General features: G+C 60.2%; 1 protein-coding gene across 1 annotated transcript in view; it reads right to left on the reverse strand.

Annotated features, from left to right (window-relative positions):
• The window catches only part of FAM20C (FAM20C golgi associated secretory pathway kinase), a 34,128-nt gene that overhangs the window by 2,679 nt on the left and 15,985 nt on the right, over positions 1 to 15,464 (reverse strand). Inside the window, exons 4-6 of the mRNA XM_070362438.1 lie at positions 5,470 to 5,562; positions 4,996 to 5,111; positions 74 to 254 (exon numbers count right to left, since the gene is read on the reverse strand). Coding sequence (XP_070218539.1) covers positions 74 to 254; positions 4,996 to 5,111; positions 5,470 to 5,562 — 390 coding nt within the window. The remainder of the gene's footprint in view (positions 1 to 73; positions 255 to 4,995; positions 5,112 to 5,469; positions 5,563 to 15,464) is intronic.

Consider the following 15,464-nt stretch of genomic DNA (forward strand, 5'->3'; position numbering starts at 1 on the left):
CAGGAGCCAGCCCTCCCGAGACCCCAGGGAGGCAGGATTCCAGAGTCCCCGGCCCAGCGCGCCCCCAACGCACTCTGCCTTCTTGCGCTTGTGGTACGAGCGTCGCCAGGGGTTCCGCCAGGTCTTCCTTTTGGCCAGGGACAGGTCGGGCAGGAAGGCGGCCAGCGAGCCCTCGATCTGGTCCGGCTTCCCGCACAGGGCGTGCTCCGTGGAGCAGTAGTACGAGCACTCCCCGTAGAAGCAGATGTTGTTGGCTGCGGGTGGAGGGGGCGGTCAGCAGGGGCCCGCGGGCGGGGTCTGCGTGTTGGCACCACGTCTGACTCGTCCCTTCCCGGGCGGGGCCTGCCCACGGTCTCACCCTGGACTTCAGCCACCTGCCCGAGCCCTGCGTCGCAGACCACGGGACCACACAGCTTGGGACGCAGAGCTCGGATCGGAGTCTGGGTTCTTCCTCATTACCCTCCAAACTAAGTCTGGGGTCTGCGGAGGTTCTGTTCAGTGGTTTGCAAAAGGCCCTCATTCCAAAGTGAGGCAGTGTGGGGGACATGCTTGCAATCATGACCGAATAAGCACCTAGTACTCGCACAAGAACCCTTCCATCTCAGTAATAAAAAGATAAATAACCCAATCTGTAAATGGGCAAAGGAGTTCAAGCATCCTTCTCCAAAGAAAATACAGAAATGACCAACAAGCTCAGGGAAAGATGCTGGGCACCGTGAGTCATCGGGAAAATGCAAATCAAATCCACGATTTCTCACCCACAAGAACAGATAATAAACAGTGTGGTTAAAGGTGTGGAGACGTTGGCTGCACCCTGGTGCAGCCGTGGTGGGAATGTCGAACGGCGCAGCTGCTGCATTGGACACAGAACCGGTGATCTGGCTACCCCACTCCCAGGCACACACCCGAGAGAAGGGAAGACACACGTCCACGCAGACCCTTGACAGACATGTTCCCAGCAGACCATCCCCAGAGTCAGCGTGGTTTGCCCGTAACAGGGAATAGCATTTAGCCACAAAAGGAATGAAGTGGAGCACCGCGTGGATGAACCATGAACATTATGGACAAAGCCAGACACTGTGCATGAAACCCTGGGAACAGACGGACCTGAACGGGAGCTGGCGGCTCTCAGAGCAGAGAGGAGGGGAGAGTGGGGTGACTGAACAGTGACGGCTTCTTTCGGGGTGAGCAAATATCCTGGAATCAGCGGGGACTGTTGCACAACACGGAGAATGCACTAAAAACCACTGAACTGCACACTTCAAACACTAGACTTAAGACATGTGGGTCATATCCCCACAGGAGGAGAGTCGAGCAGCGCGTCTGGGCTGGGCGGCAGGCGTGTCTGTGCCTGTGTTTACCTGTGGAACCACGGTCTCCCGCCCCATCACTGCCTTTGTTTGTGGGGTAAACAAGCCCCAAGCCCGTGGCCCCTCCGCACCGGCCCCCGCCCTGCCAACAGCAAGGCCTGCCCGCCCTCGCCCTGCACCTCAGGATCCTGCAGCCACTGCTGCAGACCAGGCTCAGCCTGAGGTCTCTTGTGTCGACAGGATTCAATCTCGGCCCGTTTTCAGGAGGAAAATCCTCTCCGAGCCCTGGAATTCCTGTCTGTAACCTCTAAGCCTAAGCTGGCTTTAGTTGGAGTCATGTGAAGAGAGAGGCATTTCCTGGGCCCGCAGCCTTTTCCTTGTCAGGAACCCAAACCGGGCCTGTACGGGGGCGTCAGGGTGGGGCTCCTCCAGCCTGCGGCCTCTCACTTCTCCGCTCTGTAGCCCCATGTGGGGCTGGGGCCTTCACTCCTCCAAGCCTCGGTCCCTGAACAGGGGGCTGTGCCATTCCTGACCCAGGGAACAGAGAGGACAGGTGTGGAGAGGCTGGGCTTGGGGATGCAGTGCCCGTTCCCCTTGACAGTGATGCCCAGGGCAGCAGGCCAGATGGCGGGGAGGACCCGAGGACTCCAACGGGACAGGCTCCCTGGGGAGGGCCCTGGTCTCCGTGAGGATCAAGGGGTCCCAGCCTGCCAGCCTGAGGGTCCTGGAGAATCCAGGCTGGTTCCTCTGAATGTTTTGGGGCTTTGCTGGCAGGAGGGGTGAGTCCTTGCCCATCTCAGATTCCCCAAGGGTGTGTGGGGGGTGTCACAAGGGGCAGGGCTGCTGGGGAGGGGTCTGTCTGCTCTGGGAACCTGTATGGCCCCCGGTGGGAGTCTGGACACTGACCACAGAGTAACAGAGGCCCAGGGACCACCCGGCCACCCCCTAGTGTGGGGAAGAGCTGATGTAAAGGTGGCTGAGTGGCGGGGAGGGGCAGGAGAGGCTGGGGGGGGCGGTGCACGACGCGCCCTCTCCCCATCTGCCGCGCACCCGCCCCTCGCAGCCGAGACCTGCACAGGATGCGAGCTGATCTTGGGATAAGAGACGCGGTGACAGTCACCAGGAAAGCAGGAGAAAGGTGTCACACGGCAGACGCGGGCTTGGCCGCTGGCCCCCACTCAGTCCCGTGGTGATGGGGACTCAGCTGCCCCCGCCTGACGCTGCCCCCAGCTGGCTGGCCACCCCACCTCTTAGCCCACCGGGCTCCCCAGCCTCTGCAGGCTGCACACGTCTCCCCCATTTTGACGGACCCCGGAGCAGGGCTACTCAGGGCCCTGAGGCTGGAGGCAGCGGCGTGGATCGGCAGCTCCAGCAGAGTTCGGCCTCTGCAGCCTTCCTGGTGCTTCTACCCCCGCGACGGCGCGGAAACGCCAGCAAAGCAGAAACGCCCCAAACGAATCTGAGCAGACCTCGTTTTCTACAGTGTGCTCAAAGCTGCTTCCTGCCTGCTGCTTAGGAGAAAACCAAACGCTTCCCAAGGGTGTGGGGGAGAAATCTGGCTGACGGAGCAGAGGCGGTGGGAACAGAAACAGTCTGGGCGGAGAGGGCGGGTGTCAGCGGCAGCAGGTGGAGCTGAGCCCAGAGCCTGCGGCTCCAGGATAGGGAGCAGGAGCGCATCCAGGCAGGGCCAGACGCCAAGCTGGGGGCCCAGGACCAGGAGAGGGGCCAGGAGCCGGGACCCCCACGGGTCCCGCCTCTGGGACTGACCAGGCTGAGCAACGGTGCGGCTTGGGGCCGCGAGGGCGGATGTCAGCGCCCGCCGATGATGACGACGAGGGAGACCCGGTCCAGGTGTGAATGGGTACGAGGGCGGGGTGGGACGCCTGCCTCTCAGATCACCCGCCTAGACTAACAATTGACTGTCTGCTGACCGTGGAAAGGAGCCCTTGCTCCTTTACAAACCTCCGTAAGACCACCGAGCTCAAGGAACACAGCAGCGGCACAGCTAGGAGGCCCCTGGGCCCCAGCGGGAGGGAGATCCAGTGGAGAGACTGCTTGACTCGTGTCCGTTTCCTGAGATTTCGGACTTCAGTCCCTCCGCTTCCTTGAGACAAGCTACTTTGTCCCTTCTGCTCGGGCTCATCAACCGGTTCAGAAATGGAAGGGACAACACGGGACGGGCCGCAGAACCGGTGACTCAGGGTAACGCCGAGGTGGGAGAGACAGCTGCCCAGAGCCTCCCCCCAGTGAGGGACTGGCGGAAGCAGCCCCGTCCAGACAGAAGGCAGGCGCAGGGCTGGGAGGGGACCCTGGGGATGGACCAGTCACCTTCGCTGTGAGGATGCTTCCAGGTGTAGCGAAACTGCTCAGACTCCAAGTGGCAACTAAACCATTTAAAGCCGGGTTGTGGGGACGGGGGGCCCCAGGTGGCTGGGTGAGCCTGTGTCCCCTGGAAGTGACTGAGGTGGGCACGTGCCCCCACAGGCCTGCAGGGCTCGGGCAGGGTGGCCAGGAGGACCTCAGAGACCCTCCCAACAAGGCTCTCGCTCGGGCCCTTGGTTTCGTCACGTGGGCCAGACACTTGTTCAAAGGGGATGGAGCCCTCTCGCCTCGGGGGTCCCGTCCTGCTCTCCTCTCTGTGGGCTCGGGTGACAGAGACGGCCCCTAATGAGACGAGGGCCGTGGGCCTCAGTTCTGACCAGTTCATCACGCGGCTGAGAAGCATGCTGACCTACAAGGAAGGAGCTTCTGGGCCAGTGGATCTTTGGACTTGGCGAGTGGATTCTGTCTGTGTGAACTGGCTGGGCGAGTGCCTGGCACAGCTGAGGCATCCCTGCAGGGTCGGGGCCAGGGCCATGCTCTGTGGGGTCTTGGTGGCCCAGATGGGTCACTCCACTCTGCTGTGCCAGCATCACTGGAACAACGCAAAACGTTCCAAGACGAAATACAAGCAACAAAAGCCCCAGGATGTAGGAGGGGTTCCTCGGGGTCCAGTCTCAGGAGGGGTCGCCTGGCCCAAAGCGGGTGGTGAGGAAGGGAGCCCAAGGATCAGGTCTGACGCAAGTGGGCAGACGACCCCACTGAGCCTGGCCCTCCTTCGTGCGTGCGCTGAAGGGTGACACCACGCAGTCGGGACCTAATGCGCCTGGAGTGGGCAGGGGCCCGAGGGCGGGGCAGTGCCACCCCCCAGGGGCCAGGGGAAGCCCCTCTCCGTGTCCAGCGCTGCACAGAGGAGAGGGCAGCTGCAGGGCCCTGAGCCACGTGAGGGTCTTTCCGGGGTGTCCAGAGAACGGAGGTCCGCTCTGGCTGCACCACCTGGAGAAGACTTCTCAGGAGGGTGGGAGTTTGCCTCAGCCTTTGGTAGCAGCAACATCTCCCGCAGCCCAGGGGCAGAGTCAGGAATGATGAAGACCACCTGGCAGCTCTGAGACGGCAACGCAGACACAGCGCTGAAGCCAGGCTGCTCATGGCGCAGGGGCAGTCCCGGTCACCCGGGGAGGGGGTCACCCAGGAAGGGGGTCATCTGGGGAGGGGGGTCACCCGGGAGCAGGGTCACCTGGGGAGTGGGGTCCTCCGGGGAAGAAAGTCACCCGGGGAGGGGTCACCTGGGGAAGGAGGTCACCAGGGAAGGGAGTCACCTGGGAGAGAGGTCACACGGGGAGGGGGCTCACTGGGGAGGGCTCACCTGGGGAGATGAAGAAGGTCCTCCACAGCTTCTTGTCCCTCGTGACGTCCCGGATCTCCTTGGTCATGTTGACTAGCCTGCCGGCCACGGGAGGAACCCGGCGGAAATCCAGGATCCTGGTGGAAGGACAGGGAGCGGCGTCCTCACTCGTGCCTCTGGGCGCTCCACCGATCTGAATGGACTTGCTCTCCCCTGTCAGGCCCCAACCTCCACTCCTCCCCAGAAGCCAGGGGCCCCGCAGAGCCCCAAAGCAGTCTATCCTCTTCCGCAGAGCTGCACCAGACCCAGGGCCACCAAGGGAAGGGCCGTTTTGCGGGACTCGCGACCTTGGGTCTCGTCAGAGAAGCTGACGCCCCAAGTCTCCTGGCCCCGATTCCTGACAGCCAGCTCACAGCAGCCCATGCCTGCGGTGGCAATGACGCGGGGCGCCTGCGGGGGGACGACGATGATGCGGGGCGCCCGCAGGGGACTCACCTGTCCAGGTGGAAGGCGGCGATCTCCGCATTATGCCTCTCATAGTCGGAGAAGTAAAAGAAGTCGGGAGGCGTCTCCTGCTCCCTTGTTTGCCTGGAAAGAACAGGACAAGGCTGAAGCAGTTTTCAGGGAGAAATCCTCCCAGTGGAAGGTGCACGGCTCGTGCCAGCTCCGAGGAGCTGATTGTCAGGCTCTCAGGAACCCTGGGAGTGAGTGTTAAACGTAGTCATGGGGAGGGCCCTGCTCCGAGGTGTCCGCTCTGCTGTCCCACCTTCCTGGAGTCTCCCCAAGCTCAGTCAGCCTCCTGTCCCCACCAGCCTGCAGCTCCCAGCATAAAAGGAGTCTTCAGAAATTCAGTCCTCAGTCAAAGGAATTCGGCGTTTGGGTAAAAGTCCTACAGAGCACACGTGAGCACCCTGAGAGCTCTGACAAGGCCTGCAGCCCGGCCCACGGGGCACGTGAGCACCCTGAGAACTGACAAGGCCTGCAGCCTGGCCCATGGGGCACGTGAGCACCCTGAGAGCTCTGGCAAGGCCTGCAGCCCGGCCCACGGGGCACGTGAGCACCCTGAGAGCTGACAAGGCCTGCAGCCCGGCCCACGGGGCACGTGAGCACCCTGAGAGCTCTGACAAGGCCTGCAGCCCGGCCCACGGGGCACGTGAGCACCCTGAGAGCTGACAAGGCCTGCAGCCCGGCCCATGGGGGTCACAGCGGACACCGTGTCATGCGCGTGTGAGACCTGCCGGCTGAGCTCTCACTGCAATCTGTTGCCTCTTCCTCGGAGGTGGCTCCTTTCCCAAGCCTCCCCTGAACCACAGCGAGCATGGCCACCCCCATCCCTCACATCCCCCATCCCCCAGGCCCCTGGGAAGCCCCGCTGGGCCGGCCGCCCAGTCTCCATGGGCGCATGTGGTGAGGGGAGCAGAGCCTGGCCCTGCCTGGGCCCCACGTCCCCCCGAGACGGGAGGACTGAGGAGCTCCAGGAGCCCATGGCTCTGATGTCCTGGGCACCCCCGTGAGCAGCAGACAGCCCCCCACCCAGCCATGTGCAGGAGACCACATGCAGGACAGCGTTGAAGGGCAGACGTCACCCTGCGAACGTCAGTCATCCTGCAAACACAGTGATGGCTGGTGCTTGACCTCACATGTGGAGCACATGTCTGAGGCCGAGCAGGAGCACGCACCCTCCCTGGATGAGATCCAGGTCTGCTCCGGGCCCGCTTCCACCACCAGGACCCTCTCTCCAGGAAGCACCACCCAGGAGGAAGCGCAGCCCTCAAACTCAAGAATCTGCAAAGGTCGCGACCTTTCCCCGAGCTGGGAACACAGATCCAGGAGAACTCGGGCCTCCTGTGGCCTGGCGCACAGCACACCTCCCCTCAGGGCGGAGGCCGAGGTGGGGCTGGAATGCGCCAGCCCAGGAGACGCAGCGCATTTTCCAGGTGACGCTTCCCAGCCTGCTCCCCTGTCCGAGGCCTTCCTCCCCAGTACGCAGCAGGGCTCAGCCAGAGCCCCTGGAGCGTCCGACGCCCGTGCCGGCCGACAGCACTGCCAGCCACACGCGCGCAGGTGCTGGGACCACACGGCCACCCTCAGGATGTGAGGCTCAGGCCGGCAGGGCGCAAGCCCACTGGTGGCCCCTTGCTCCCTGTGCTCTCAGAGCGCCTGGCAGGACACACCCCTTCCTCCTCGCTTCCCTGAATGTCACCTGAATCAGCCTTTCCAGGAACCAGCCTGTGACTGGCAACAGACCACTGCCCACAGTTCCGGCAGGGGGACACTGGCCAGGACAGGACTCTGGCTGGGGCGGCCTGGCCTTGCCCCGGGCCCCTTGTGAGCCGCACAGGGCACCCCCGGGATGGCTGCTGATGGCCCAGGCGCAGGCCTCCTCGTCCCCAGGCGCGGCTTTCTCCGTCACAGACCCTGGAGGGGGCTGGCACGCGGGGCGCAGGCTGCAGGGCGCCCAGCGGAAGGGAGGGCCACACTAGCGAAGATCCTGAGACTTCATGGAGACTGAGTCCGCGTTTCTTGGTGGAATATCCTGATTTTAAATGCTGGCAAGCCAGTTTTTTTCAGAAGATGCTGTGGTTCAAACCAAATAAGCACGGCTCCCTTACTGGAAGCCGCCCACGGCCCTGTGTCTGCAGCTGCTGGCGGGCTGGGCATTTCTGAGGCTGACAGTGGTGGCTGACTCAAGTCCCTGGTTGAGCCGAGCATTGTCTACACAGCACTGGTTCTCCAGAGTTTAACTGGAAACGGGGTGGTGCAGATTATACCAGGTTTCTTTTCTGCAGACCCTCTGTGTGCCTGGAGCATGCAGACCCCAGGACGGCCCCCTCCGAGAGGCGGCGTCTTCCAGTCGCCTGCAAACCCCACCCCACACGTCCCTGGCCTTTTATTTTTTCAGTCTGTTGTGGAATTAAGAATTATTTTTGTTGGAAAGTACGTCAGAACTCACTGCCAGCCTGTGGCGCAGAGCCCTCCAAACAGAGCCCTTTACAAACATGGGCTGCAGTGGGCCCTCAGACCCCGCCCCGGGGCCCCCCACCCCGCTCCAGGGCTGCGGCCACCAACTCGGCTGAGAGCGGCCTGCACTGCCCTCCCCAGCCCGCTCCAGGGCTGCGGTCACGAACTCTGCTGAGAGCGGCCTGCACTGCCCTCCGCAGCCCGGCGCGGTTCAGCAGGGCATCCGACCTCAGTCGCCACCACCACCACCGCTTTAGCCTTTGTCCCCTCTCCTTGACCTTGGCTCACCCCAGTGAGGTCACCTGCAACGCAGGTGGCTCTGAGCCTGCGGCTCTGGGAGAAGACCAGACACTTCCTGGAGGCTCTGTGACCAGGTTCCAGAACAGTTCCTTGTTCCTTCCCATCTCCCACCTCGGGGTTTTCCGGTGACCTCCGTCCCTGGGCCATCCACAGGAAGGCAGCTCTGCTTACCCACTGTTGGATGCCCGTTCCAGCAGCCCAAGCCTGAGAGGACATCGCAGGGTTCAGGGCTGTGCGTGTGTGTGGAGGGTGGGTGGTGGATGCTGGCGTGTCCAGGGCCCCGCTGCTGAGCCGGGCACGACCTGGGAGTGTCCGTGGGAAGCCGGGCCCAGGGCACTGGCCCCTCTGGGGAGAATAGGACTTCTTTCCTCGCCTGTCTGCCCACTCTTCTGCCACTTCCTGGGTTGCGCTGGGGAGCAGCAGGTGCTTTGGAAAAGTACTGAGCCCAGTGCACTGGGCGGGAGAGTGAACTCAGCTGAACCAGGTCGCCTGGCAGCTTCTCCTTCCTTCAGGTGTGGGAGGGGGTCGTGGGGCGAGGCCCATCACAGGCCTTTTCCTCGGAAGGGGGGCATGCGGATGTGAACAGGAGGTGCTGTCGGAGTGGGGGCTGGCTGGGCACCCGGGCCTCACCCTGAGTGGGGGGTGGAGATCAGCGTTCCCTGGAGTTCAGGTGTGCGGTCCTCCTCTGCTAAGGGACCTGGGACCAGGGGCCAGAGGAGCCTCCCGGGGCCCACCCCCACGGACAGCAGTCAGCACCTGGAGTCCCCACACTACCTCGGAGGTCAGCCTGGCACCCTGGCCTGGGGCCTGCGCAGCAGAGAAATGAAAAGCTTTAAGGCTGACTTCTTGGTCAGCAACTGGGGAATAAGGCAAACCATGGGCTTAGGTGGCCGCTGGAGTGAAAGAGGGCCTTGGCAGTGGTGACTGGGGTGAGAAGGGGCAGACAGGCAGAAGCTGGTGGAAATGAGGAGGCCTTAGAATGTCACATGCCTCCTGGCTCAGAAGCCCCAAGGCCACCAGACAGCAGACTCTGCAGGGCACCCCGATACCTTCAAACCCCAGGCCTGTGAAACCCAGCCAGTGTTCTGGGGGCCGCATGCGTGCCCCTCTCTCCTGCCTCTGCAGAGGACCACAGCCAAGCCCCTTCCTTTAGAGGGACTTCCCTGAGCTCAGAAGAAAGCACAATAATACCCGATTGTGGTTGTTCAGACTAAAGTGAGACTGACTACTATGCTGACCTCCCCCAGGAAATCTGTGATTGAAATCCCTAGAACCTATGAATATACTACCTTAAATGGAAAGAGGAACTCTGCATATGTGATCTAGTTAAGGATCTTGAGATGCAGAGATTATCCTAGATTATCTCCATGGACCCAACATCATCAAAAGTGTCCTTAAAAGAGGGAGGCGCAGGGAGACTTGAAGGCAGGAGAGGCAACACCGACGGCTTTGAAGACAGAGGCTCTGGGAGGGGATCTGTTGCCTTCTCCAGCATCCCTCAGCAGAAAGCCAACTCCCTCCAGAGTCTCTGGAAGCCCACAGATCCATTTCACATTCAGACCTCCAGAACCATAAGAGACTAGGGCTGTGTGGCGTTCAGATCAGATCAGTCGCTCAGTCATGTCCGACTCTGCGACCCCATGAATAGCAGCACACTAGGCCTCCCTGTCCATCACCAACTCCTGGAGTTCACTCAGACTCATGTCCATCGAGTCAGCAATGCCATCCAGCCATCTCATCCTCTGTCGTCCCCTTCTCCTCCTGCCCCCAATCCCTCCCAGCATCAGAGTCTTTTCCAATGAGTCAACTCTTTGCATGAGGTGGCCAAAGTACTGGAGTTTCAGCTTTAGCATCAGTCCTTCCAAAGAACACCCAGGGCTGATCTCCTTCAGAATGGACTGGTTGGATCTCCTTGCAGTCCAAGGGACTCTCGAGTCTTCTCCAACACCACAGTTCAAAAGCATCAATTCTTCGGTGCTCAGCCTTCTTCACAGTCCAACTCTCACATCCATACATGACCACGGGAAAAACCACAGCCTTGACTAGACGAACCTTTGTTGGCAAAGTAATGTCTCTGCTTTGGAATATGCTATCTAGGTTGGTGATAACTTTCCTTCCAAGGAGTAAGCATCTTTTCATTTCATGGCTGCAGTCACCATCTGCAGTGATTTGGGAGCCCCCCAAAATAAAGTCTGACACTGTTTCCATTGTTTCCCCATCTATTTCCCATGAAGTGGTGGGACCGGATGCCATGATCTTCGTTTTCTGAATGTTGAGCTTTAAGCCAACTTTTTCACTCTCCACTTTCACTTTCATCAAGAGGCTTTTGAGTTCCTCTTCACTTTCTGCCATAAGGGTGGTGTCATCTGCATATCTGAGGTTATTGATATTTCTCCCGGCAATCTTGATTCCAGCTTGTGTTTCTTCCAGTCCAGCATTTCTCATGATGTACTCTGCGTAGAAGTTAAATAAGCAGGGTGACAATATACAGCCTTGATGTACTCCTTTTCCTATTTGGAACCAGTCTGTTGGTCTATGTCCAGTTCTAACTGTTGCTTCCTGACCTGCATACAAATTTCTCAAGAGGTAGATCAGGTGGTCTGGTATTCCCATCTCTTTCAGAATTTTCCACAGTTGATTGTGATCCACACAGTGAAAGGCTTTGGCATAGTCAATAAAGCAGAAATAGATGTTTTTCTGGAACTCTCTTGCTTTTTCCATGATCCAGCGGATGTTGGCAATTTGATCTCTGGTTCCTCTGCCTTTTCTAAAACCAGCTTGAACATCAGGAAGTTCACGGTTCACGTATTGCTGAAGCCTGGCTTGGAGAATTTTGAGCATTACTTTACTAGCGTGTGAGATGAGTGCAATTGTGTGGTAGTTTGAGCATTCTTTGGCATTGCCTTTCTTTGGGATTAGAATGAAAACTGACCTTTTCCAGTCCTGTGGCCACTGCTGAGTTTTCCAAATTTGCTGGCATATTGAGTGCAGCACTTTCACAGCATCATCTTTCAGCATTTGGAATAGCTCAACTGGAATTCCATCACCTCCACTAGCTTTGTTCGTAGTGATGCTTTCTAAGGCCCACTTGACTTCACATTCCAGGATGTCTGGCTCTAGGTCAGTGATCACACCATCGTGATTATCTGGGTCATGAAGATCTTTTTTGTACAGTTCTTCTGTGTATTCTTGCCATCTCTTCTTAATATCTTCTGCTTCTGTTAGGTCCATACCATTTCTGTCCTTTATCGAGCCCATCTTTGCATGAAATGTTCCTTTGGTATCTCTGATTTTCTTGAAGAGATCCCTAGTCTTTCCCATTCTGTTGTTTTCCTCTATTTCTTTGCATTGATCGCTGAAAAAGGCTTTCTTATCTCTCTTTGCTATTCTTTGGAACTCTGCATTCAGATGCTTATATCTTTCCTTTTCTTCTTTGCTTTTCTCTTCTCTTCTTTTCACAGCTATTTGTAAGGCCTCCCCAGACAGCCATTTTGCTTTTTTGCATTTCTTTTCCATGGGGATGGTCTTGATCCCTGTCTCCTGTACAATGTCATGAACCTCAGTCCATAGTTCATCAGGCACTCTATCTATCAGATCTAGGCCCTTAAATCTATTTCTCACTTCCACTGTATAATCATAAGGGATTTGATTTAGGTCATACCTGAATGGTCTAGTGGTTTTCCCTACTTTCTTCAATTTCAGTCTGAATCTGGCCCTATATCGCTTTCTACAGCAGCACCAGGAAGCGAATGCAGAATCTCTGGCAACACCACAGCAGCACAAAGGGCACCGGGGTTTAGCAACCTTGGAAAGGTTGTGCAATCCAGTCTGTCTCCTCCAGAACTGGTCATGCTGAAACCACCACACTTTTAAGAAATGACGCAGAAGGTTCTGAGAGAAGGCGCCTCTGTTTCCACAGAAGCCTCGCGGGCCCTCCTTGGGCTGCACGATTCATCCTGGGGCAGCCTCGCAAGGCTCTGATCCTTGTCCCTGTTTTCTGGTCGTTTTTGATTTGGGGCTGAGAGGCAGATGGGATCTTAGTTCCCCAAGCAGGGATCGAACCCCCTTCCCTGGGAGCATGGAGTCCTAACCACTCAACTGCCAGGGACATCCCCTGTCCTTGTTTTAATGACACAGGTCGTCTGCAGAAACACACAGCTGGAAATGGCAGGCCCTGGCCAGGAACTGCGTGTCTGACCCAGTCAGAGGCTTTCTTTTGGGCTCCCAAAGTCAGACACGGCTCTAGTTGTGGGGCCTGAAAATCAGAATCTACCAGGATCAGAACCACCTCCCGGCACAGTGAGGCTCGAGGGTGCTGGCCTCCAGCCACTTGGTCAGGTGTCTGCTCACAGAGGAGAAGGGGCCACAGCCCCAGAGGGTTGGCAGCAAAAACCGTCCCCATGTCCCCAAGAAAGGTCCTGGCTCCCAGGGGAGGACGTGCCTCCCAGGAGGTGCATCTAGTCTCTGCGAGGTGCTGCCCCAGCCCCCACAGGGCTTCACTGTGGTGCCCCCCCAGAGCTGCTGCCGGACCACCGTCCCCTCTGCAGAGGAGCAGCCCCCTGACTATTCCCACTGTTACCGTCAGCATCTCAGCCTTCCTCAACTTGTGGGAAAACAGAGAACTTTTGCTTTGGTTAAAAATAGAGTAAATTGGCAGCTTATGACCAAAATCTGTGAAGGAACAAAAGCCAACATCTAACTGGCTCTTCCTCCGAGCAGAGTGCCCTGCTGAGCGCTTTCTGTGTGCACACTCCCTGGGTTGTGACGTGAAGTGTCCCCCACCCTGTAGACAAGGACACAGTGAGGGGGTCCAGCTCGCGAACAGAGGGGCCCCAGTGCAGGGCCCAGCGCTGGGTCCGAGGCCCTGCTTCAGCCCACGGGGCCCCGGCCTAAGACGGAGGCTGGGGCTGCACTGGGCGGAGGGGGCCCCTCTGCACTGGACATCTGGGAGGAACACTGGCCGGGAAGCTCTGCCCACCCAGGCCCACCCTGGCTGCCGCCCCCACCAGGCTGCCGGAGCGGATGCGCCCCTGATGCCCTCTGAAGTGTGGCAGGTGCGATGGCTCAGGGGGGATGCCTGCAGGGGGAGCAAAGCCCCACGGCCCCCGGCCCCACCCCGCCAGCCCGTGCAGAGTGGGACGGGGCCACGCACTCCCACGCGGTGAGCAGGAGAGAAGGCAGCTAATCGTCAGGTCAAACTCTGGAAAAAGAGCACTGTGCAACCGCTCAGGGCACACACAGCTGTCACACGGCCTTCCTATGTCCCGTCTGCGCTGAGGGCCCCGAGTGCCTGAACTCAGGCCGGAAGCTGAGGCCCAGGCAGAGGGGTCTGCAGTCTGCAGTCGGGAGGGGACACGGCATCCCAGGGCAGGGAGCCGCCCCTGCAGGGCCCACTCGCCCGGGGCACAGACAGCACGGGGCTCCCGCGGGCCTCCCCCGCCCCCGAGTCCCTTCTGTGGTTGTTGAGCAAACGACAGCTCCGCCTCCGCAGAACTCTCCAGTGCCCGGCGCTGCTGCCAGGGCTGTGCCCACAGGCTCGCACGGTCAGGGCTCACGGGCAGGCAGTCTGACTGGATCCCCTTCCGGGTGAGGTGGCAGGGTGGGGGGAGGCCACAGACCGCAGAGCCCAGCAGCTCCTGTCTCCCCACCGCCTCTGGGGAGGCCCCCTCTTCCTTTCAGGCGCTGGGGCCACGGGGAGGGGGGTCCGTGTCCTGCAGTTCTGGGGACCAGGACCCAAAACCAGGGCCTGGGTAGGTCACAGCCCACCATGGACTGCGGTGCGGATCACTCCAGCCCCGTTCCACTTTGGGAGCGTGGACCGCTCTGCCCCGTCCAAGACTTCTAGCTTTCTCGGGGGTGGGGACCGCCCCAGCCCCATCTAGGTTTCTTGGGGGCGGAGACTGACCCTGCCCCATCTAGGTTTCTCGGGGGCGCGGACCGCCCTGGCCCCGCCTGGCTCTCTCGGGGACGCGGACCGCTCCGGCCCCGCCTGGCTCTCTCGGGGTTGCGGAGCGCCCTGGCCCCGTCTGGCTCTCTCGGGGGTGCGGACCGCCCAGGCCCCGTCTAGGTTTCTCGGGGGCGCGGACCACCCCTGCCCCATCTAGGTTTCTCGGGGGCGCGGACCGCCCTGGCCCCGCCTGGCTCTCTCGGGGGTGTGGAGCGCTCCGGCCCGCCCGGCCCCATCTAGGTGTCTCCGGGGGCGCGGACCACCCTGGCCCTGTCTGGCTCTCTCGGGGGCGCGGACCGCTCCGGCCTCGTCTAGGTTTCTCGGGGGCGCAGACCGCCCTGGCCCCACCTGGCTCTCTCGGGGGTGTGGAGCGCTCCGGCCCGCCCGGCCCCACCTAGGTGTCTCCGGGGTGGAACCGCTCCGGGCCGCCCGGCTTTCTTGGGTCCCAGGTCGGCCTCCGTCACCACATCCCTCCTCTGGTTTCTCGTCTCCAAAGGACACACACAACTGCACGGCAAGTCTGCTCAGGAGTCCAGGTGACCGCCTCGACCTCGGGCCCTGACCCCGCCACTTCCGTGAAGACCCTGCTGCTGACCAGGTGGTGCCCTGGGGCAGAGGCCGCCTCGGGGACGAGGCTCCGCCTCCCGATGGGGGCAAAGCCCATGGGGAGACCTTGCTTCTTGCCAGACGCACCAGGTGGGCGAGGGAGCAGAAACCAGCCTTCCTGTCCCGAGCCTCCCTGCCACTCACACAGCAGAAGGCAGCCACCTTGTCATTAAGGAGATATATTAAGCTGTTTAATATCAGGTTTTCAGTGGCAGATGCTTGGGGCGGGCGGGCAGGTCGCTCCCTCAGAAGCTCCTGCTAATTCTGGCCCCTGTGGGGGTGGGGGTCTGTTTGGGAGAACGCACTTGTCTTACTCAGAACCTCGGGCATCCGCGCTCCACTCCTACCATCCTATCTCCCTGTCGGGAGGATTTTCCTGGAGGCCGCGGGCCTCAGGATGACCAACCCGAGGACGGGAGTCAGGCACAGAGCAGCTGGCCCCCCGCAGGCCACGCGGCCGGAGTGTCAGGGACCAGCGCTGACTGGCCGCCCTCAGGGGTCCCAAGGGGCTTTCACCCCCGCCAATCCCCGCTCCCCTCCCAGGGTCTCCAACAGATAGCTCTTCAAAGTGGGACACGGGACAAGACGCTCACTCGTGGTTGGGTAAAATAATTAACTCATAAGACACTCAAGTGTCTTAAGGTGGATTTCATGCAAACCAATCTGAAAACAGTTC

The sequence above is a fragment of the Bos mutus genome, chromosome 25 (genome assembly GCF_027580195.1).
Source record: "Bos mutus isolate GX-2022 chromosome 25, NWIPB_WYAK_1.1, whole genome shotgun sequence".
Lineage (NCBI taxonomy): Eukaryota > Metazoa > Chordata > Mammalia > Artiodactyla > Bovidae > Bos > Bos mutus.